Raw genomic sequence first — 24,626 nt, forward strand, 5'->3', positions numbered from 1 at the left:
ATAACCTTTTAAAAATTACAAGGGGATGGGGTACTGTTCAGTCTTCCAATTTAAATCGACTCTCAGCAAAGTTGAAACTGAGGTAAGCAATCATATGTTTGGGCCGAAAGGTCAGTAAACGAAACAATCACACCTGCGCAATCACCTATTTTATTTTTGGAATTTCAGCGATGCTGGTCGGTTGGGTAGTTCGATTGCTGCAAAGATGGATTTGCAAATGCAGCGCTGATAGGGCCAACCTCACGTGAGTAGGGTTCGTCACACTCTGTATAATTACTCTAACCGTGTTCTCTCTACATGTGAACACAAGCTCAAGTACAGCAACAGTCGAGCGATTTCGCAACGTTTCGCGCAATGCTTCCCATGAGTCAACGTAGCGGAAGTAGGGAGACAAGGGAGATAAGAAATGCCTCTTCTGGGGCCATAAATGTGAATGACGTGTGTTATGACTGAATGGCGGTGGAGAGAGTTGAAGCTTGTGACTGACATTTACTTAGTTTGGTGAAATAACACCTGTCCTTTTTTACATTACTTGATAAGAGTTTAGACATGTCGTGAACCCTAGAGGTTTCATGTAAGACGGAGTTATAATTACTTCCAGTCAAAGGGAGAGAGGGAGGGACAGCTGGTCAACGATACCATCACGGACTTGTATTACTGGACTGCTGGCAGACGATTTTTTTCCCAGTTAACTACTAAAACGAGGCGTTTGGTTTATTCACATTTCAGATTAAGTACTAAAACGAGGCAAGAGTGTGCAAAGCTTCCGGTTTAGTCACATTCATTGTTCAAGCTCACCGAGACTAACAGCGGAGAACTTCGCAAGATGCTAATCGTTGGTCTTGGCAGACAGACGGCAGTCCAACCATACACGTCCGTGATACCCTAGCCTAGTTGCCTCAGGGGCGGTGAGACTCGCACCTCCGGCGTTTAGCCATCTGATCCCCTCTACAGCAGACCTTATCATAGCTGTTAGTGGTGTATATCTACATCATTGTTGGTGACATACACGAGTGCTCTCACGCGTGCAAAGATGGCCGTCTTCAGGCACAGTTTACAAGCATCTATAGCTAGATGGCTTTGTAGAAAGCACGAGCAATGTGTGAGTGATCGCGAAGTGATGCACAATGCAGGTTACGACACGCAATGCTGAGATCTTGCAACACCTGGCAGAGTTCATGGAGAGGTTAAGAGTTCATCCACTTCGAACCACCTCGGTGCGACTTGATTCCGAGCCAAGTGACGTGACCCTTGCGCCAGAAGGACTATGGAATGTCCCGACAGAGACACAGAGGTAAATGCCAAAGTTTAACAAAAACATCAATTAAAGCACGAAGATATCAATAAAAATGACAAAGCAAGTGTTTTAAACGCTTCTTATGATGTTCAAAAAGGTAGAAACGTTATTATAACAGATTATTAACCAAATATTATTATAAACAGATTATAATCCTGTTGTGGAAACTAAGAAGCTCTAGATCTTCACACATGGACATTAATAATAATTAATAATAATAATTGGAGGGTTATGGTGGTGGTGGTGGTATTTGCTAATTTAAACTATCGTGATCAGTGGAACGGATTTGGTACTCTAGCAAGTTACAGGAATTTTTCTTCCGTTGTATCATTTTCTGCAGAAAACTATAGGAATGTTCCACAGTTTATAAAGAACAAGACCAAAACAATAGAGAAAGCAAATGGATCTCCAATTCATGAAGGATGATGACAAATTGAACTTGTATCGCAAATTTTATGTCGGTGGATTTGCACTGTGTGAACTCATCATGATTTGTTTGTTGTTGTTGTTTTGGTTTTTTTCAGAGGCATTCCGCATATGGCCTGCGAAAAGCAAACAATACTTCGCCCCTGTCTGATCCGTTCTATGGAACAATGGTGTGGATATGAACATTCGCAGCCTTGCTGAAAGATTGTTTTTTGTTGTTTTTGGTTGGTTTGTTTTGTTTGTTTGTTTTTTTATGGGGAGGGGGTGAGCCATGAGCTCGCTTACATATTATTATTACGGCTGACAGTATCTCACTCCACCCAAAAATAAACAAATAAGTAAATAATACAGGACTCTCAAGGGACAGAAATTGTTGATCTCTTAACCTCTCTATCATCAAGAGATTTTTCAGATATAGCATTAAAAGAAGTCGTTTCAGAAGCGGGCAGCCGAGTGGTTAGAGCAGCGGTTCTCAACCTTTTACATGTGACGACCCCCCTGACGAACACCGGTACGTCCGCGACCCCCCTTAGCCAGCTAGGTCGGTGGAAGAGCGGGGGGGAGCCTTAGCTAACCTCAAACGCCGCGTCGAGGAAATCAACAACGGAAGAACAAAGTTCGTATCTGCAAGAAGTATAACTGTTAATGAAATTTTACTAAAGCAAATTCTGTGTTGCTAATAAATATTATTTTATTGGACACTCACTTTGATTAATGAGAAGGTTGAGCCTGCTTGCTGTTGCCTAGAGAAGCGAACCTGTGTGCGATGTTCGTACCCACTGCTATTCGCAGCTCAGCCTCTGCGTCCACACGATTTCTGTATTGAGACTTCATTGCTGCCAATGCTGAAAATCCTTGCTCACACATATATGAAGTTGAAAATGGCAGAAGAACTTTCATTGCTTTCTCAGAAAGGAGAGGATATTCACCTTTGACGCTAATCCAGAATGTTGGCACTGGTGTTGTTTGGAAGACCATTTTCAGGGATTGGTCACTCGAAAGGTCGATGAGCTTCTCTTCTTCTGTGGACAACCCGCTTGTGCTAGGATCAGCCAGAAATGGATTACGAATCCAATCGTATTTAGTCACATCAACTTCAGCGAAATAATGCTGAAACCTTTCTTGCAGTCCGTTTAGATGGGCAATAATTACATTCTTCACCTGATCAAGATTCAAGTTGTCAGCGTTGCACTTACACAAGCACGGAAACATATCAAAAATATTTTCTTGGCGTATCTTTTGCGTCCAAAACGAAATTTTTCGGACGAAAGCATTCATCTTGTCAGTTGTTTGTAATATGGTGGTGTCCTTCCCTTGTCTGGTCATGGCCTTCTGTCAGGGACCTATAGAGTACTAGGACTGAGCACGTGCGAATGAAAGGGTGTGAATGATGGACGTTTCCTAAATGCCTGCCTTTTAGATGTTTAAAAAAAAAGTGAGGTGTGACTGGAGAGGGAGAGGGGAGTCAGCGATGAGAGATTGGGGGAGAGAGAGGGCAAAAGGCGAGAGGAGGGAGATTGGAGGCTTAATTGTTGAGAGGGGGATTGTGTTTTGAGTTTTGGAAGTGAGAAGTCACTGCATGCCGAGACAGTGTACTTCAATAGGGAGAAGAGATTTGGAGTCCCCTCACCACTCGGTTACACAATGTAAACTAATTTCACTAATACCAGTATAAGAAACTTTTTTAAAAAATGACCACCTTCGCGACCCCCTTGTAGGCACGTCGCGACCCCCCAGGGGGTCGCGCCCCACAGGTTGAGAACCGCTGGGTTAGAGGATGTGTTTGGAACCGGAGGCGTGTCGGTTCGATACCTGTGTGGCGCAGCAAATTTACCCTACCCCCTAGTCGATCCAGCTGTCGGGAATGGGCCCCAGATTCCTTAGAGGGTTAGGGAAGGTAAAGAAAGGAGGATCTGAAGGACACGCAGCTCAGGGTTCGCACTGTATGTGGAGCCATTTCTGGAACCCAAAACTTTTCTCATAGATGGCGTGAATCAGTACCGATCTCAAACTAGTAACAGTTCAGTTACCAGACGTTTATCGATGTCTATAGAGTACGAGAGCTCTAGACAGTGTGGTCCACCCAGTCAATGCAGTGTAATTCAGTGATTTATCTACTCTAAATATATCACGTGACTGTGGACTCGACCTTTCTTGTCCAAGATTTTGTAATATTATCATGTACCCTGACTAACCCACTTTGATATATATATATGTCCTTAAAAAAAATTACAGGTTGACATAAAATATGGAGAAAGGAGTAACTGGTACAGTTTTTAAAATGAACTTACTCCAGCTTTTGAAGCTTGTACACGCCCGCTTTTGGCATCAAGTGAGTACCTGCTTTATGGTGAATGAAGGTTGGTAACTAAAGATGGTTATTTTATATTTATATGGTCACATAAGTATAAGCTCTAAACACACTTTAACCACTTCCTAAATTCACGACACTGGGCTATGGGATAATAAGCCTTTTTACAATTTACAGTGATAATTAATTAGGTCTTACGCAGTTTGTCTGTCGTTCTCTTGCCTGGGGTTACTTGCTTGTGAGTGGGTGTTCTCTCCTCTCTGGCGAGGAACCTAATCAAAAGTCATGAAGGGATCATCTCTACAAATCCTGACTGCTGACTTTCTGAGGCCCTCGCCACATGTCAGCTAATTGAAATCACCTTATCACACCATTGGCTGCCGATTGCGCCTCCAGACCAGACGCGTGGGTTTACAGACCTCGTGCCCACCCTCTCCCACCACACCTAACCAACCAGCCGACCTCCCCTTTGAGCTCCTCCAGTCTCCGCCTGACTGACTAGATATTAGGGCGACCAGCAATATTCTTTTTTTTTCGAAAGAGAAGTGAGGATTCCGACAAAGCTATGGATATTATTTAACACACACACAGAGTGCTGCTGATAAAAACTCGTCATTGTCGATGGAAATTCAACTGCCTTGTTGTCGGACGGCTTCTGCCGCAGGCGCGACGCGCACAGGTTGCGCGGTCAGCGAATCGGGCGCCGCATCCATCTGCGGCAGCGTCTGCTTGCGGCCCGTCTGCGCCTTCAGGCTGATCTTCGGCCCCCGCCCCCTGCAAGCACCACCCCCTCTCTCCTGTACCACCACCCTCGAGTCGTATCATCATTCACGCGACGCTACGTGGCGCCACACTGGAAGCCGCTGGCGCATCTCTGTGGGCCCCAAGCTCACGCTTCCAGTCGTGCATGTCGCGCCGGTTGTAATCCCCCTCCCCCCTGCCACCAGAGGGGGCATCGCGACTGTGGGAGGGGGTGGTGATGCACTGGTACGGCGGCCGGAGCCATTTCCTGCCATCACACCGGCAGGGGAGTTCGAACCCCAGGAGTATGGCACCACACACACACACGGTGTACAAATGCAGCGTACCTCGTCTTCTCCATCTTCAATAAGAAACAAACATAAACCATAAATCAGAGAGACCATATTTTAAATTCCCTGCGCATCTATCATTAGCTGCTGTGAACCGGATGTCAACGTTTTTGCTACTGTTTGTTTTTTGGTGTATTATTTATTCGTCTACACAACCAGGGGAAAGTTAATAAAGCATTAAGATACAGTGAACGCTGGGACAGACAACGGGACTTCGATAACTGTTGAGTTCAATATATACAACTCCCTTGTCCCTCTAATAGTGGACGACGCATGCGCACAACCGTCTAACCACAAAGAGTGGAAATAACCCAGAAACCACATTCTTGACAAGAGATCAGACGGTTTCACGCAAATAAAACATTGTTAGCTAACTTTATGACACAGTAACCGCAAAACTAAGTTTCCTTAATCGGTACTTCATTTACCTCTTTCCAGCAGATGTAATTAATTACAAGAGGAAAAGGATTACGAGGAACAATTAACCTTTTTTTAAAACAACAACAACAACAACAAAACTGTATTTACGCAAAATTATTTTCGGCGATTTTATCCGAGGCAATCACTTGTAGAAGAAATTCCTTGTCATGCATACCGTACAAAGCACATTTTACTCTTACACATTCCTTATGAATACATGGAAAACAAAAGGAAAAAGGAAGTGAAGGAAATACACGGAAAAGACAAGAGAGAGGACAGCTGCCATCCTTGATGACTCCAGCTGTCTTTATAGCAGTCGTTCGAAGTGCGCCTTCTGTCGATCTCATTACTTATGATATCTGACATGTTTCCACATGGTATTTGACGGCATATTTAACAATAAAACATTTTTAAGTTTGTGAAATTATTTTTAATGTTTTTGTTTTATCGCACAAGAAACGAGGACAAAGTCGGAATTTGAGATGGTACGGGTATGTGTCTATGAGGGGGTAGAGAGTGGAGAGAGTGACTCGTAATGCCATGCACATGTATTGCCGAGCATAACCTGTCTAGTTAAAAAAGGAACATCAAGAGTTTGGGAGTACACTGACTACCTGTGACACGAAAAACAGTTGCACTAATAAACTTGTACACAATCCGTTGAACATTTAAAATAATATAAAAAGAGCAGAACAGTTAATTATATTCCTAATATAAATCCTAACCCAGAAATTTATCTAATCTAATAAGGTATACCGTAACTCTCAGATATTGAAAAGTAAGGTTGTCCTCTGACAAACGAAAAGAAACGAAGAAGAAATTCTGACAATATAATAAATGAATAAAATATACACATCAAATAACGGAGTTTGTTTACAACAATGTTCACTCTAATGTACTCATCGAACTAAGCTGTTCAGTCCAACTACCACTGAACTAGCACTGGATTTCAGCTACAAACCTAAAAACTGTGGGGATATATCAATTCTTACTTGTTCTGAGATGTTATTTACGAGCGTTCTCAGAACGATTAAGGATATATTTAGAAGAAAATCTTCAGATTTCACACTGGCCGTTCAATTACAGCTGACATACAAAGATGAGATGTTTTCCCTGAGCTTAAAGAACAGAATTTATGGTGTCTTCATAGAATATGATAGGATGTTCGATAACATTTACATTGGAAAAATTTATTACACAATTAACTTGGTCCTGACATATCTATCAAGGCACTATGGACCATTCTAGAACTTTTGGCCTTTTTAAAACTGTCGACTGTTCTAGTAAATGTTTAGATTTCAGGTACACTAGGCTACCTGTCATGTTTCTCACCATTATAATAAAACACGTGTTTCTTTTGTATTAAGTTTTTTATGTCAGGATTTTCCATGAAGACAAAATTTACAGTGGAATAAAGAGAGACAACCAGTTATTGTGTCGTCTTGTACTTGTTCGGCAAGGGGAACATTTGTCTCCCTTGTAGCTCTGTAGACAGAGAAAACCAGACACCACCGTCACATACCTGTGAGGTGTGGGTGCTCAGCAACAGACGATTTCAGCGTTAAGATTTTATAAATACATAGGTTGAACAAGTCAACCCCATCTGATCTGCGTGATGTTCCTCCTTTCTTAACCTCCAGGTTAAACTTAGAATGCTAGCGCCGGTAGTTCAAACTAATGAGTAAACTGCCAGGTAATTTATATAGAATGTTATTCAGTTTTTAGGTCTTATTTATCAGTCTGACTGCACACAGACCTCTGAGAAGAGCATTCAGTTTTCTCAGACACATCTAATGAGCGAAAAAGAAAAAAAGAAAAGAGAGAGAGAGAAGGGGAAGTGGTTAAAGAGATCAGGGAGCCATCATGACTTGGAGGGCTTGAGACGTCGGGGTGTTTTAGAGGTAACGAGGAGCCATGGTGAACAAGGTGGAGGAAGGGGGATATTATCCTCCACACGATCGACCTCTGAAAGAGATCATCCCTCGCCTGCAAAACACGTGACCGTTCCGGGGTATGGGGGAGAGGCGTGGGGCTGTAAATGTCACATCTACGCACGTGTTGTCATGGTTACTGTTGCTGACAGAAATTTATCATCATATGAGGTTGCTATAGAGGTGCATTACAATATCTGTGTTGTCCATTCAAACACGAGACGTTGGCCCCGGGGGAGCACATAGGTGATATGACGTATCTCTTACCACCCTCGTTAACATAAACCTGCATGGACAGCGTTACAGGTACAATGGTCACACGTCAGTTGCTTAAAAATCTCACACTGCTCATGATCCCCCACCCATGCTCTTCGCCAAATAAATAACGACTAATTTATTATTACTATATTTATTAAATATACAATTTATACAAAATATATATCTACAACAATTTGCCTTAAAAAAGGTTCCATCACTGTAATGCTATCCGTATTTTCCACAGTCTACAGTGCTGTTACTTCTGAAATGTGAGTTCTATGTCTCTCCACGTTGCGAGTCCAAGCTTGTGATGAAGTGAGTAAAGGTCCGGCCAAGAATTAACATTTTAATTTTTTTTAGAAAGAAACAAAAACAATAAAATAATAAATTTTTTTGTCTTAATCACTGGACTGTGGGGGACATATGCATGTTGCTGCTGTTGCAACAAATTTTCCACAACAGCTGTGCTGCAAAGATGATGCACCTGATCGTGAAGCCTGATAAGGGTAATGTCCGGTAGGTTTTTTTGTCATGGTAGCCATTCATTCAAAAAAGTCAGTGTTTAAAGTGGCTGGAGTTGCCACCCCTCTTCTTTTTTTTATCCTCCTCCTCTGGCTCCTGTTGCATTTTCTGCAAATAATAAAAAAAGACTTAATTAATGTGTCTAGGCATGCATATGCGTGAGAGAGTACATTGGAAACAACCAGATGAAATTTTCTGATGGCTTGTTGATTTCAGCATCAGTCAATTCCATCACTACCTATAGCTGATTCAACCAAATCATCACCTGTGCTATCATTTGGCCAAAAAGAAATTTTATTGTACTCCCCTTTCTCGTGTTTTGCAGATGCATGTTGATCTCACTTTTGAGTGTATGTGTGCGCAAGAGGGAGAATCCAAATCAATATAAATCAGAGTTTTCTACATGTAAACAATAACATTGTCACACTTTCAGCAGTCTTTGCTTTTCTTTAAAAAAAAACAAGGGGGGGGGGGGTTGGCTACAAACAGTATGGCTGGGGCATACTGATTACTCTGCTATTGTGTAAACTGTAAAGCAAGAAATGTTTGGGTTTTTTCCTTGCTCATACATAGTTGTCCTTGCGCCATATACTAACATCTTTTCATTTGTTAACAATGGTGGCTGACCTATGTATACATGTGACTATTTTCTATTTTTTAAAAATTTTATTTACTTTAATGTATATACAATGAGCAATTATACTAAATACTAACTTAGATATTTGGTAGTCATAAGTGCTCAGCAAAAATCAGTAGAAATAAAGCATAAAGTACCATAAAAACATAAACTACATTGATATCTTTCTTTTAATCAAACCTGGATTTGTCAAGAAAACAGAAAGTGATGGAAGGGAAGTATTTCTAAAAAGTGCATCGCATCATCTACATAAGCTGAATTCGAAAAGAAAAGATTCAATCCTCAGAAAAAGAAAACAGATCAGGACCTAATGTGCTGTTGCTGAATGTTCTCTATGACACTCAATGGAGTTTGTACTTCATTGGTTTTAGGAAATCCTAAAGATAATGGGAACAAACGCCAATCAATTGGGAGATCTGTATACATGTATATACATCTCTACTTTTTTTCAAAGGTCTGACATGAGAACGTCATCCCTACACAGTAGCCCTGCGAACAGGTGTCATTTCAAAATCAATTTGATATCCAGTCACTTATACTGTACAAACAAGTTTAGGACTTTCAGACAAATGAAACGTTTTAAATATGCATTTATATTTTATTAACAATAATTCACCTGGAAAAATTAACCCAAATGCACCCACCTAGTAACATAGAATCAATAATAATTCATAATAAACTTTAATGTCTGTGATTGTTGCTCATTAAATTTTGATCTGGAAAATATTTTTTCACCATTTGTTGAGTGAATTTGGTTCGGACCGTTTAATTTTTTTTTCCTAACCTTCAGTCAAAGCTTCTAAATAAAATTTGAGTCTGTAGGACTGTATTTCAAAATCAGCCGTTCCATTCTCTGGGCAAAAAAAGAAAAAAATGTTTCTTGAACATCAAGTCAGCGATATTGCATCATTTGACTCAAAGACATGCACAGATTTGCCCAACTGAGACACACTCACTGTTACAATTACTACTGACGCAAAACATAACTCTTCAGTATAGGAGAGTAATCTTCTCCTGCTTTCCTAATGGCAGGTGAGAACGCAGATCTTTCAAGGCTTATATCCTTAAAATGAAGCATAATAATGTAGTCATATTATGGGAATTATTTTAAAATTAACTTACCAGCTGATCCTACAGAAAAAATGTTGCACTCGGCTTGTCCTTTACTGTTTACACTGACCAAAAGCCAAGCTTTAGAAAGAAAAAAAAAGACATTATACACATGCATATTTCAACCTACTAGTGTAGTATAAGAACACCCACATAACACAAATCTTTTATGGAAGAGAAGCAGAGTAGAAAATAAGGCTAACAAAATAAAACTGTCACAAAGAAAGCAAAAGCAACATTAAATGCTTTTCCTGATCAAACAGTACTCACAAGCATGTGAAGTAAACACAGCTGTCAGGTCTGATAGTTTTTTCCCCAAGGCTGTCCACAACATGAGGGAAGTACCGGTGCTTTCTGAGTCCTTGGCTTGGGCTGGCTTGGGCGACCACGCGTTATGTCCACTCATTTTGACTGCATATCAAAATCCTTTTTGTGCACACTTTTCACAGCCATAATAGATGGAATGACCTTTCACTTGCTTTACAAACGCACGAGCAGGTGCATCACAGATAAAGCAAGACAAATTAATCTGTACACACTGAGGGATACTTTCTAGTTGCACTGGCCATACTGAACTGCTGAGTCCGACTTCTACTTCTGGAAAACTTCTGCATTTATTGCTTTCATGTGCTCTAATCCTTCTCTTCTGAGCTTGATACTCTGCACTGAATACGGACAATAGTATAATTACTTTAGAGTATATATAAATTATTCTGTTTTGTACGTGCTGTTCTGCTCAGCTGCTGGAGAACAAAATGGCAACAGAAACAACAATTTGAAAATGGCGGCCACTGTCGCTGTGTACGTACGCCATTGGCTACAAGTAGTTGCTATTATTAGGAGTTCAGTGGTGTGATGCACAGCACGCAGCCAATCGAGTGAAGCCCCGTTCCACGATACTCGAAGTACAGTTCAAACCTCACTTTCGAATGTTCCCGGATGCCTTTGATGTAAGTTAATGTAATAAAATAAAGAAAAATGAAATAAACTTAATAAAATATAAATAAAAATGCCAAAACCAATTTTAGGGAATGTGAACGCCTTATATATGCTCACACACACACACAAGATAAACACAATTTAAACTTTATGCGATTCGTTGTTCAATCTTTTCCGTTTCCTGCAAACAGGTGAGAAGTCTCCTGAGACATTCCTTGCTGTTCTTACTCCTTTGTAGGGGTGGCACATTGCTGGGTATTGGAGATCTCTGAGAGATGAGAGTGTTTACTGAAAAATAAACATAAAATAATTATGACCAATATATGGACATGGAAAACCCAAATATGTGTGGTCTGTATGCCCATGGTAACTGCTCTTGCTGGAACATTGCATGCATTCAAAAACTTCATAACTGAGCTTTTTACATATCTAGAATATCTCTTTGTGGCAGAACAGACTTTTGTCACTACGCTCACCAAATACCTGTAGGAAAAGAAACAATAAACAATAAATACTTGAGCTGTCAAATGTTTTACTAAATATTGCTATACTAAAAGTATGTTTTACTTGCTTGTTTATGTTACAAATGGTTCACTGACCTTTTACACCTCCCAATGATGATATTGTCACTGGTGGGATGAAGGAAGGGTCTCCCTCCAAGATTTCAGCCATTCTGGAATAGTAATTCAATTGTGATCTTCCCTGGCCTGTTTTCTTGTTCGAGTCTACTATAGCTTTGTACCTGTTGGGATAAAAGTACCAAACATGATTGCATATATCATATATATATCCAGACCAATTTCCCAGGGCTACAATAAAAATCTCTACTCAAGCTTGATCGGGTCTTCTTTACAGCAGACTAATTTCCCAGGGCTACAATAAAAATCTCTACTTAAGCTTGGTCGGGTCTTAATGTTTACAGGTTAAATGAATGAATTGTGGTAACAAATAAATAATAACCTGCAGAACCTTAAAAACCTGTGATGTTTTGTTTCTCAGATCTATGGAAAAATGTTGCACTCAAAGACAGAAAACCCAATGATTTTGTAGAAACTCACCGTATTTTCATATTGCTCCATTTTTTTCTCCAGTTCTGCTGGAGCAAAGTGGCATCCTAAGGCTGCCATTTCAGAACCAATCCTCTTCAATACCTCTATTTTCTTTACAGTAAGAATTGCAAATTGTTCCTTATGCTTGGCATAAGTGTTCATGAGGAGAAGTACTGCCCCCCTCGGTCCATTGATCTTCCTCCACTGATGCTTGATCCTCTCAACTCCGGTGCTTTGGCGTTTGGGCACAGACGTTCTCTTCTCTAAGAACAACGTACGAGTTCTCTTGCTGGCCTTGGCGTCGAACTTGTACCTCCGATGGGTAGCTCGAGTTCAGGTCACGTAGTGCTTGGAGTTTTCACGATGACAGCTGGCATTCCTGACAGTACGTTGTCGCCAGACATCCAACCATCATATCCTTCAGCCACTCATCAATTAGCCAGCGCAAACAGAGAGAAAGACCACACCGACAGTGAACAGCTCCAGCCCCACCTAACGGTGGAGAAGAAAGACTACTTCTCTCACCGTCCTACCAGGTGTAAAATGACCTCGGACCTCGGTTACCTCTCTGTCCAGCCGTCGCGACGTACACACCCGACTTCTGAGTCTGGCCGAACGAGGTGACAATTATATCCGGGTCCCCTGCCCTAGCCTAGACGACGTTCGCACCTGTGCTGGCGGCAGCCGCCGCTGCTGTCCTTGCTAGGTTCTCTTTCTCTGGCCGTTTGTCTTACACAAGTGCTCGTTAACATTTTGTACATGGTGCTTTTTTAATTATTTTAATTTTTTAATGGTTCGCTGTCTGTGGAAGATTTTTATGTCCCACCCGAAGTTACCACGTGCCGTCGGTCTACTTTGAAAGGATGACAATGTAGAAGGCGGGGCAACCGGGCAAGTCTTCTAAATGTTATCTGAACCATGTTTAATTGTGCATAGCTGCTCTTGCTGTTTAGTTAGCTTTTTGTTGTTCCCACCTTTTTATACAAATGCTCAAAGTGACAGAACTGTTTGTAATTTTTTTTAAAAATCATGTACAGTATTCATTCTTTTATGGAGGGAAAACTATTGTTCCTGGAATTTATTTGGAATCGTAAATCAATATCAACGAACATTGAATTAATGGATGCATTGCTGTTGGTGGCGCCATCATGTTATGAGTGTTGGGGTTTATTTTCACCAGCCATTTATCTTTTTTTGCTTTTGTACAAAGCGAGGCTTTCAAGGTTTGTGGTCTCGGGTTTAGAGTTTATGAGCTAAGAGGTCTTCAGGGTATCCTAATATAGATTAACCGAAGTTGGTACCTGCTTTATCATGGGAGGTGGCTGAAGAAAACTGTTGGACTTGATCTTCTGCAGAACCACTTGCAATTCATTTCCTATTCAACTACAGTCGGACCTCGATAAGTCGACCTTCCCTAAGTCGAAAACCTCCCGATATCGGATTAATTGTTGGTTCCCGGCCAAATACCTAGCTGCACCTATTACACCATTTTCCCTAACTCGAAAACTCCGTAAGTCGATTTTTTTTTTCGGATCCCTTTGAGCTCGACTTATCGAGGTCCGACTGTACTTGGAAGTGAGACTTTTAAACTCACCTTTACGATCATCCATTACCAGGGTTTTTGCCTGTATCTGTTCCTCTAAGATTTCATTTTAAATAAGAAAACAAAGCAATTAATGCACCTGCTCTCTCATATTGTCGGTCATTATGTCATCTAATGCTTCTAAAGCATATAAATAGAAATAATAATAGTAATAATAATAATATGTGTGATGTATATAACGCATGATCACTCCACAATCAAGCATGCTCCACAGTGATGCGTAGAATAGATGTTGGTTTGTCAGACATATAAAGTGCATTGACCTAGAAGAAAGGATGACAACGAAAACAATGCTTGGGTGTCTAGCAGCCTTTTAAATAAATTGATTGCTGTAGGAGTCTGCCACGTGCTCGATGGCTGTAAGTTGTAAGCTTCCATGTTAGATACATAACTCGTTTTCACAGCTGTTCATGACATGAACATCACGATGAGTGTATGTGCATACACAGTGCATAAATCCCGTAAAGACTAATTGCGAAAGGGGTGTGAAAATGTAAGTGTAACTGGCGTCGGGAATCTTAAAAAAAAGAAAAAAAAGGAAGAGATTCGGTCGGATGTATCGTCACGTGGGGCATCTTGTAAGAAACCAGATGACTGAAAGTTGACATTTTGACATTACTTAAAACACCGAATGCCATTGACGCATCTTTTACATGTACAACTTCCAATAATTGTGAATGGGGTAGGGGTTTAAAAACTCCCAGCAGTTCTAAATTGAAGTCTGATAATTAGCATTTTATGGATGGAAATACTAATACACATGTGTATGGCAAATTTATAACCTACAGCCATCAAGACCACACCAACGTGCTCATCTGCATGGGACATGTCATTCTTAGCTAATTTGTTTTTATCAGCACCTACCCTTATGGAACTGCTATTTGATTTTAGGATGCATTACTAAATCATCAAAAGTAGGTTCTTAATTACAACACCGCGTTAGCCGATGAAGAGTTGAGTATTGCCAGAGATCAGGGTGGACCGCCAGAGGTCGAGTAGTACGTGCACAATGTAAGTGATCATGTAAAGTATGTCACTAGCATAGAGTTGTCTCGTATTCAACTTCTTCAACTGTTCAATGATATGTGGAGAGCTCTCTGAGCTGTTCACTGATAATTTGAGAAATCCACGAGGTTGTGGAATGTCTTGTCAAAGAGCGCACCGTTGTGAGATGGATTATTGTCGATCTAGGTGAAAGGTCATATATATATCTCTCACACACACACACACGCGCGCATGGACATAAATCACACATCATGATTATTTATTTACTAATTTATTTTGGCTTAGACCGTTTTTCAGCTAGAATTGGTCGGATGTTGGTATCAGTGGTCGTGGAATCAAGGACTGCTCCCTGGCCTGCGCGAGCGAGCGGCTCAGTGATGGCGGCTCATTACAATGACTGCCTGGCACTGATGCCGTAACCTGTTGATAACCACAGTCTGCGATTCTTTCCACGCAGAAAATAGTTTCATTCTGAAAAAAAAGAAATCATAGATTCATCCCAGAACTTGTGGTGGACCGTCATGCATTTTCTAGACGTAGATTGTCCGTTGTCTTGCAAGTTGTTATCGGCAGCAGCACCAGCGGCCAGCGGCTCTGCAAGGACTGGGAGGAGAGGTCAGCGGATGAATGCTGAGGAAGCTGTTGATGCGCGCTCGATCGTCTTGACTTTAGTACATTGATCCACATTCACAATGCCGAAGAGAAAAGGCCAGGATGGGGATGACATGGAGGGGGATCATTCTATCCCACTCCCCATCCAAACATTCTTCTGGCGACAGATCAGGTAAGTCGATCGTCATTAGCTTAAGTAGGTAGTATGCCGCTGATCGCGATATGAACAGAGGCGTATAAACAAAAACAACAATATACATTCCGTCTAAGGTATGTACACCTTGTATGGTCCTACTTAAATAAATACTTAAATTTTACTTTAAGAAATTCTTCTTTATGTTAAAAAGGGGAAAGGGCAATTAAGGTGCTATTACAGGTGCCAAAACAAGGTGTTTTGATGAACTCGCACACAAGCTAACACAAATATCATCATGGATAGAACATCTCACATAGAATCAATGATGTAGTGTTTTTTAAAGATTGGGATCAGGTATATATTGTAAAAAGTTAGTATGAAATTGGGAAACATATCACACGGATTCAGGAATATGTAGTTTTAACATACATTTTCTTCTATAATAACTTTTTGTCTACTTGAAATACAGTAAACCAGGTTTTTGTTAATCTTACTGGTTTAAGGAGCTAACTGTATGATTGTATAAGTGCATTTCAGTATTCATATATACAAAGCATGCACCCATACACACATATCTGAACAAATATTTTTTTCCCTGTTAGTCTTGAAACACTACTGAGTTAAAAAAAACAAAACAACTATGTGGTCTCTTGAAGATACTTTTTATACATGATCACATTTTTTTGCAAAATGTGTATATTTTGCCCTTTTTTTTAAAGTGCTTTCATCAGACCAAAGCAAGGAAAACTGTGTGAAGCATCATGCGTGGTAAGTCAAAAATGTTATCTCTAAGTGTATAAGATCCTCTGGCATTGAGTGCACACAAGTTCACCAGCACCCGTGATGTAATCTGTGTATTTATGAGGCTATACTTGTGGAATCTCATTAGTATGTGTTCACAGGTGTCTGAACACTGATGTATTTTCATACACTTTATCGAATGTAAATATTGGGAGAGAACTCTTTGTTTCGTAAATGAACATGCTACCTTTGGCTGTTCTCTGATGATGTCAGTTTACTTATTGCTACTTGCTATCTACAGTGGCCTCTATAAATTTATAAAAAAAAGGATCCAGTGACATTAAAACAATACGATAAAACTTTATTAATCCACAAGGGCAATTACAGGACTTACAGAATGAACTGTGGCTTTACTTGAAAAACAATGACCTAAAAATTTGTAGACTATAGCAGCTGTTCAGAAAGTAAACTGAAAAATAAATTATTGAAAAATTATGTCAGTGAGCTAATTATCAGCAATGCATATAAAATGTGAAAGAATGTTTTCAGTAATAAATATTATCAGCAGATAATTCTTTTCAAATAATTTTTCCAGTTTTGTTTTTATATATAGCATTTTTTTCAGCATTTGTCATATATGCAGCCTTTAGCATATGTGTTATATTTTGCAGTCTTTTGAGCGGGTAGTTGTTCAGAACATTCTGCATGGCCTTTCACCCAGTCTTTGTGAAGCCATCCAGAGTTTATCACGATGGAAAGTCATCCAGGCATCATTCCCCCATCTTATGCATGCCTGTGCTTCACTCATCACTGCATGCAAGAGAGGTGTAACAGAGAAGTTTGGCAGCAGCGAGACCAAGCTGCTCTACACTTTGCACTGGATCATTCTGGATGCTGCATCTGAGTGTGCAGATGTTGATGCAGACAAGACTGCATTCATGGTGGAAGGAGGCATTAACACTGCCTACCTGCACTCAATGAGCACTATTCAGTTGTTTGTGTATCTCTTTGCTCCAATTGTTCATCTGATGAAACCGTCTGATTTTGAATCTCTGAAGCTGGAAAATGGTCTCAAACTTTGGCAGCCATTATGGGACTACCAGCAGCCTGATATACCTTGCTTTGCTGCACCTGTTAAACCCCAGAGAAGTATCTTGAAAGCACAAAGAAATTTACTGAAGGTTAATACAAATGCGGCCAACATTTATGTTGGCAAGGGCACTTCCAGAGAAAATCTGGCTTTTCCATTTGGAGAAGCAACAAGCCCAATCAATGATGAAGGACACTCCCCTAATGCTCCCTTGGCCAGAATGAGTGACATTTGCACCCTGTCGACAAATGAGTCACTAACGGCAACTATGGAAGTAGTATGTGAACACTGTAGCACTGTGATGCCTGTTCGCACAAACGAAGGTCCCCTTACTTGTCGGTGTGGCCGCAAGGACACACTTGTGGCCTTTCTGCCAGATTCCAAGAACTATGCCTATCTGAAGTTGACCTCGACTGTAGATAAAGATTATGTGAAGCAGACGCTGGCCAGTGCTGTGGCCAGTGGCACTCGAGCACCAGGTTGTATGGACATCCTGAGTGCCAGTTACCTGGATGTGGCAGTGCTGCGCTGCCTGTTCTGTCTCAGTTGGCAGGAGGATGGAATCTACTGGGCACTGCGCTACATTCACAAACGTATGCTTGAGGTGTGCGATGAACTGGAACGAACAGATCGCCGTGAACGATCCAGAAGTCTTTCTCTGCCCATACCAGATCTACAAGTCCTCCTTGTGCCAAGTGAGAAACAGGAATCTGCAGATGACAAGTCCCATTCTTTGACAAGTTCAGGGCTGTTTGTGGACTCGAGACCAACTTCACCATATCAGGCACACCAACCTGATATCCAAGCATCAGGCGGTAGTGCTGCAGCTGCAGTTTCCAGCATGCCAGAGTACAGAAAAGAGCCTCCTTTTAAAAAGATCCATGTCACAGAACTGAAGCAATTCTTTGAATCAGGAAGGACATTCAGGAAGAAAGACAGTGTGTTACTAGAAAAAGCTTCAGTGCAAGCATCTAAAATGACGAAGCTTGAAGATCGAGGACATCTTCGTGGAAGTAGAGATGACACATTCAGCACTTCATCGGCTTCTCCTCGAGATATTGATGTTGATGTTACCAGACCCAGCTCAGCCATGGCTAGCTACAGTAGCACTGTAAAAGAGTATGGTGACAAGATTGGAATAGGTGAACAGCGCATGAGCTTACCAATGCTTTCTCAGATTGACAAAGAATCTGTGGAAAGCAGCAGTCAACAGAGTGGTCAAGACTCCAGTGGATCATCTCAGGCTGAAATACGCACTGATTCTCGACAAAAACCAATCATCAAGATAACAGAGCATAGCCCAGAGCCTCGACAGACTTTAGGCTCCAACTACCAGCTGTCATCTATTTTGCAGGACACTGATGATGACATTCAGGGGGCCTCTTCTCAGCTGCCTCGCAGCTTCACGGACTCGAACATAAAATATCAGGGGGAGAAAGAGACGAACGAAGTGGCAGGATCAAAATACTACATCCAGGAGAATGGACATTTGAACTACATGGTGGTATTGCGTGCTGTTCACTTTGTATCCATGAGCAATCATGTGCCTCGCATCAGTGAGGTGCTGCTCAACATCCTCAACTGTCTACTTGATCTGAACATTATTGAGACACAGTCCAAGTCACCACAGAGCGAGAAGGTGTTTTTTCCAGCAACCAGTCCTTCTTCTGGTGGCACAGACAGTACAACAGGTGGAGCACCAAACATGAGCTTAGATAATGACAGCAAGAAAGATGGCATCACAGCTCATAGTTTGGCCATGGATAGCTTATTAAGGTGCGGAATCTTTTGATCACTAACTGTTGTTAGAATAACATGTTTGAAGCAGAAATTCATGTTAGATTTATTTGCTCCCCATTTTAAGCCTTTTTTTAGATGCATAATCAATGACAGTTCAAACTTTTGTTTTATTTTTATTTGAAGACTGTAATTATTGTTTTTCATTTTATTCTTTTCATTTGCTTTTCTTGCATAATAGAAGGATGGAACTCAGCATGATAATTCAGAGAAAAATGGCAACATTCATAACTTTTATTTGATGAGGCATGGATCTTAGAATGGTTTTGTTTATTTGAGTTGTATTTTGCCTGCTTGGTGCATTTTGGAACAACTAGTAAAAGGGACACCCATTTTTAAGTACCTTTCCTTCTTCTAAGAGGTCAAGTACCCATGTGCATCTTATCAGCCTTGGTGCTCTAACCATTTTGATATCTGCTTCCATAAAAATGAAAAAAAAGCTGTGATATCTAAGGTAAGTCTTAGCCCTTCTTTTTGAAAGCAATATTTCAACAATGAGTGTTGAATCACAATGTGCTGCAGAATATACAAGAGCCTAGGCTGCCCTCAGGGGTGTGGTGATGGAGTGACAGGGCCACAGGGAGACCACCTCCGGCTCAAGGGACAGAACTGCCTGCAGCACCTCCATCGACTCAATCCCACTCTGTTTCACAAATTTTTCCGTGACACACTACGACGCAGACCTCTCCAGGAAATAATAGAGTTCCTGCATGCCTTCCTAGGCTTCTGTGTAGATCCTGTCCAAACAGCACATTCTCCTCAAGGTACTATAGTCCTTCTTAAGAATGTTGCTAATTTTCAGACATTATAAAGCAGAGGTGGGCAAAGCACGGCCTGTGCACGTCTGTGGACCGGCCCTTCTACCAAAATGTGCAGTGTACTTGTTTAAAATTTTTTTATATTCAGCTTAAGTTAATTTGATTGAAATTTATCAAGTACAACAGCATTAGAAATTGGCAGTCTGTAGCACTCTGACACAAAGTACAAAGATAACAAATAACACAGTTGAGATATGTAATGTAGTTGTTAGAGAGCATCGGAGGTGGATGCCTTCAAAGGAAAGGCTGGTTTTAAAGTTTTATTGTGAACGAATTCAAACAGCTTCACTTTACACAATAAATTTGGTAAGTGAACACCATTATGTACTTATTTTGTCCATTCCTTTACTACTAGGTTTGTTTTATAGTCACCTGGCATGGGTTTCTGGTATGTTAGCGACCCGCTGCATAGCTTAGAATTTTGAAACCTGCCTGCAAAAAAGAAAACTTTGCCTACCCCTGTTATAAAGCCTTGTCTAAGTGAAAGCTGTAGAACTGATTTAGGCTGAAGACCACTGAGAGAAAATGTTTGTTTCTCTTCAGTGTAAGGGGCAAATAATTTGATTCTTTGCAGTGGATTTTTTTCTTGGTACTTTTTATGTACTTTCAATATTTTGTACACAGTTTTCATTGCAGTTATTGATGTTCAAAGCTATATTTCTTTTAAATATTTTGTGGTACAGACCCAACAAGCTGCAGAATCCTTTTATATTATTTTACCATCTATGACTATGTTAAAACAAGGAAAGATTAACCTTAAATTATTTTTTAAATCTGTGTTTATGTATTCAGGAGTGACACATTTTATGCTGATTTTATTCTAGCACCTAAGAAATCTGCCTCTCAGGAGACTTTACCACGCAATGGATATGCCAATAACTTTGGACACAGTGTTGGAGGAGAAGGTTATCGTGGTGTTGAAGGAGTCCTCATTGCTAACTTAACTAAGCCTCTTATTTCTCGCTGTGTTGCCTGCACTAAAGAACTCTCCAGCAATGACAACATTGTAACTGACCTTTATTCTTCCTTTTCTAGTGTGTGTTATAAATAAATATGTATTTATCATATAATATTCAGTTTAGAAAGCCATATTTATTGACTGATACTTTGAAAATAAGAATAGTCATTTTGTATAGATTATTTTGGTTAATGATGTCAGCGTGCAGATATAAATATTCAGATGCCAGACTTGAAACCAGTCTTTTTTTGGTGCATGGTGTTTTCATTCATGCATTTATTTTTTTTCAGAGTTTGTTTTGTGATGTGCGACAGCTAATGGCATACATCAAGGAAATTCATGGTGGTACTTACCGTCGTGTAGCATTAAGTGGCCTGCTTGATTCGCTTCAGAAACTAAAGAGAGAAGTCAGCCAGAAAAAGGAACACAGACCCAAAACCAGTACACCAATCAGGTGCGACAAAGTTATTTTTGTTGTACACTGATCATATGAAGAGTTTGGCATATCATGTAATATATATATATCACTTCTACAAATTCAAGTTTCAACAAACAACATGGACATCAGGTGTTAGATTTAAAAAAAAAAAAAAATTCTCTTTTCCCACATAGAATTCATAGAAATAAGTGTCTCACATGTGTAAATATTATAACCTGGTGTTAGTGTGGTGGCCAACATCTTGGGGATAAGAGTCCATTTGTACTATTTTATTTTTATTTTACTACACTTTTTTACTCCTAAAGTTTACTCCTAACTGTGTGTTAAATGTCTGTACCCTTGTGAACGAAGACAAATTTCTGTCCTGGGTCTCCTGGACAGACAATAAAGTCTGTTTTGATTTTTTTTTTTTAAAGAGAAATTAAAAGTATCAAGCATTAAAGTATAATATGTAATAAAAGTCAAAAGATCACCATTGTTTAGAGAACATTTATTGATATCACAGAACATGAACTGAGATCGAGGTATCTTCGTAGCATGTTATGAGATGATGTTTATCATTAGAATTTAATTTTGCCATTTCCTACTGGGGTTCAGAGTTATGTCTAACAATGTGGTATTGAATAGGAGAACTACCTCAGTGACATCAGAGAGTGGGGATGAGAGAGAACGACAGCGATCACCAGGCATCACTAGTCAGGAAGAGGCTCATCAATCTCACCAGTCTCACCAGTCTCACCAGTCTCACAGCCAAAGCAGTGGCAATAAGACACGACGATCCATTTTTCGCAAAAGACTGGCAAAGGTCAGCACTTGCCTTGGGAAAAAAACCCCCACACTTTATCTCCCCTTACTGTTGAAATTTTAGTATTACACAAAAAAATGTAGGTGAATAATTTTTGTTGATTAGACTTGCTTTGTTCTGCATGTAGTCTATGCTGTAATAATGTGTTACACGAAGTTCATCTTTATTGTGAAAAACTGTTTAGTTGTGTTGATCTGAAAGCTTTATACTATTTTTGTAATGTTAACTGAAAACTGTGCATCATGAAAAGCTACTGCATTAAGCTTCTTATTGTCACTTTGTCTCTTTATCTGATTTTTTTAAAACTTTTTACCTTTGGTTACTGACTTTTACGGATGAAAGCTGTTTTTCAGTCCATCATGTTCCAGTATGCTGCCAGTGATTCTGAAGTTCCAGATGACAGCGGCCCTGGTAGCCACGGGAAACTAAGCCCACGAACAAGCATATCTGCAGCTGAAGATGACCCTCCCTCTGGCACCACAACACCTCGTCGCCGCTTTAGCAAGTTTAACATCGGTTAGTTTTCTTAGTGATTCTTCCATTTGCCTGCCATTTTACTTCAGATGGTCTCATACTCTTATTTGTAAAGAAAGGGCTAATTTATTTTTATGAGGTGTCTAAATATCAGTTGGTAAAATTCTATATGCATGTTTGTGTGCACACTTGTGTCCATGGATATTGAGTTATATGCACATGTGTGTATGTGAGAGTAAGAGAGAGAGAGACGGAAAGACTACGCTAGGGACGTGTATGCACGTGCTTTAGTTGTGAAAGAGCATGGACAGAAACCTGCTTCTTAGCATCACATTTTTTGTCAAGCCTTAACGCTTTAACTGTAGACTAACCCCTTTTGTAATTTTTGTTGTAGGCCTGTCATCTTGAAAATGGTAAGAATGTAATAATTTTTGGGGTATGTTTTATGAGCAGTACCCTCAAACAAACATTACCTTGTGTGATTTTCTTGAGCTGTTTGGTATGCAGGATGGCGTCGGCAGACAAAGTCCGACCAGGAGGAAGATCAGAGCAGCGATGGGACTGGACTAGATCGACGAGAAAGCAAGAGTGACCTTCAGGTTTACCGCTCTAGGGGCCGCATGTCCTTCCGCACAGCTAGTCATGCTACACTCAGCTTTCTCTCTGCTCGCAAGCGGATAGAAGATGGTTTTAAGACCTTTGGAAAGAAGATGGCGAACAGAGGTAGCATAGATGGTTTGTGCTTTTTTTTCTGTTCATTTTAATTTTTACAGAATTTGTGTTGTTTTCTTTTGATTCAAATGGTTATAAAATGTTAATAGTTTCCCTTTTTTGTGTTTTACTGCATTAATTGTTAACATGAATGTGATGCTTGAAAATGGCTTTAGCAGATGTTTGCTTTTTGTGAGTGTCTTGAAATCTAGTTGAGCCAAAAGTAGAATTCCAAATTCGTCAAGTCACTAACCCTGTACACTGACAGTACCTGAATCACTTTTCTCTTTCATTGTCTATGGTCATAGTCACTTATCTCCTTCATTTTGTTTTAAATAAATTTACTTATTTTATGGAATGCTTGTGTGTATCTTCTGTCAGACATTCACCAGCCTAAATCAAGTGGAGCTGGGGAGGGATGTCCAGAGCTGGTGATGGTACGAGAAAAAAAGCTTGTGGATAAATACCTGGTCAAGTCTGGCATGCTTCGATTTTCTTTCCTCATGGAGTGCTGTCACCCTGGGACCTTCCCAGACTCACAGCTAGTGGCCGCCATGCTGGATTTGGTATGTCACTTTTGTTACTGTTTTGCTGGGGCCAAAACATAAAAGATTGTGGGAGGAAAGAATGGGACTTTACTTTTCACATGATGTACCCTAGACTTTGTGAAACAATTCACAAGGCCCTTATGGTCCTTATGGCCTTTTAAATTTGGCAAATCTTGATAGTTGTGTAATTAATGCTTGGAGCACTTACCTGTAATGGATAACTCCTGTTCATTAAGCATTATTTTACAGGGATGGTTAAAGTGGGGTGGGAAATACAGTTATGTTCTACATGTACTATAAAGCCTACATCTGCTTCAAATGACTGTTTCTGTGGCAGCTTGGTTTGGCCAGTACTAGACCTAGTAAGTAATCATTTAAACTGGATTTTCTGCAGGAGGCACCAGTTGTTTCCCGTGCTGCAGTCCTGCTGGAATGTGCACACTTCATTCATCGCTGTAACCGTGGAGACTGGCCTGTGTGGATGCGGCATAATTTACCTAGCTTTCGGCACAATGTAAATGCATTACAGAACCGGGGTCAGCCATCAGGTTATCGGCGCAATCTTGCAATGCAGAGAGCAGCTGGGCGTTTGTTTTATTCATGGGCAGAGGTTGGCAACATGCTTCATCCAATGTTTTGTTAATAGATATGTAATGGGCCTTACTTTGAAGTAGTTTGTATTTAAGATGGGAATATTTAATGTGCTCTGGACGCTCAAGTTAGCAGTCAACAAGTTCCCAAAGCATTATTTGGAAAAGGAAAACAAAAATGGTGACTCAGAAAAGTAACAGCCCATGCATACATGGGGCACCTACAAGCAGGCATGAGCACATATGAGCATATATGGGCATGTTTTACCCTGGGTTGGGATTTAAAAATAGACATGAAGGCTGAAATG

At 40.4% G+C, this 24,626-nt stretch overlaps 1 protein-coding gene across 6 annotated transcripts in view; it reads left to right on the forward strand.

Moving 5' to 3' along the window:
- Nucleotides 1-13,863: 13,863 nt before the first annotated feature.
- LOC112574979 (protein unc-80-like) overlaps nucleotides 13,864-24,626 on the forward strand; it is a 49,792-nt gene continuing 39,029 nt past the window's right edge. For 2 of the 6 annotated variants that reach the window (XR_003101542.1, XR_003101541.1), the window contains exons 1-11: nucleotides 13,864-15,383; nucleotides 16,067-16,115; nucleotides 16,760-18,954; nucleotides 19,498-19,739; nucleotides 20,618-20,799; nucleotides 21,042-21,205; nucleotides 21,818-21,995; nucleotides 22,349-22,511; nucleotides 22,977-23,204; nucleotides 23,562-23,746; nucleotides 24,123-24,338. Coding sequence is in view for 4 of the 6 variants with exons in the window: in XM_025256441.1 (XP_025112226.1) it covers nucleotides 15,292-15,383; nucleotides 16,067-16,115; nucleotides 16,760-18,954; nucleotides 19,498-19,739; nucleotides 20,618-20,799; nucleotides 21,042-21,205; nucleotides 21,818-21,995; nucleotides 22,349-22,511; nucleotides 22,977-23,204; nucleotides 23,562-23,746; nucleotides 24,123-24,338 (3,894 nt within the window). In the remaining 2 variants the exon portion in view is untranslated. The remainder of the gene's footprint in view (nucleotides 15,384-16,066; nucleotides 16,116-16,759; nucleotides 18,955-19,497; nucleotides 19,740-20,617; nucleotides 20,800-21,041; nucleotides 21,206-21,817; nucleotides 21,996-22,348; nucleotides 22,512-22,976; nucleotides 23,205-23,561; nucleotides 23,747-24,122; nucleotides 24,339-24,626) is intronic. The other 4 variants (XM_025256443.1, XM_025256441.1, XM_025256442.1 and 1 more) reach the window with 4 other exon arrangements.

The sequence above is a fragment of the Pomacea canaliculata genome, linkage group LG11 (genome assembly GCF_003073045.1).
Source record: "Pomacea canaliculata isolate SZHN2017 linkage group LG11, ASM307304v1, whole genome shotgun sequence".
Classification (NCBI taxonomy): Eukaryota; Metazoa; Mollusca; class Gastropoda; order Architaenioglossa; family Ampullariidae; genus Pomacea; species Pomacea canaliculata.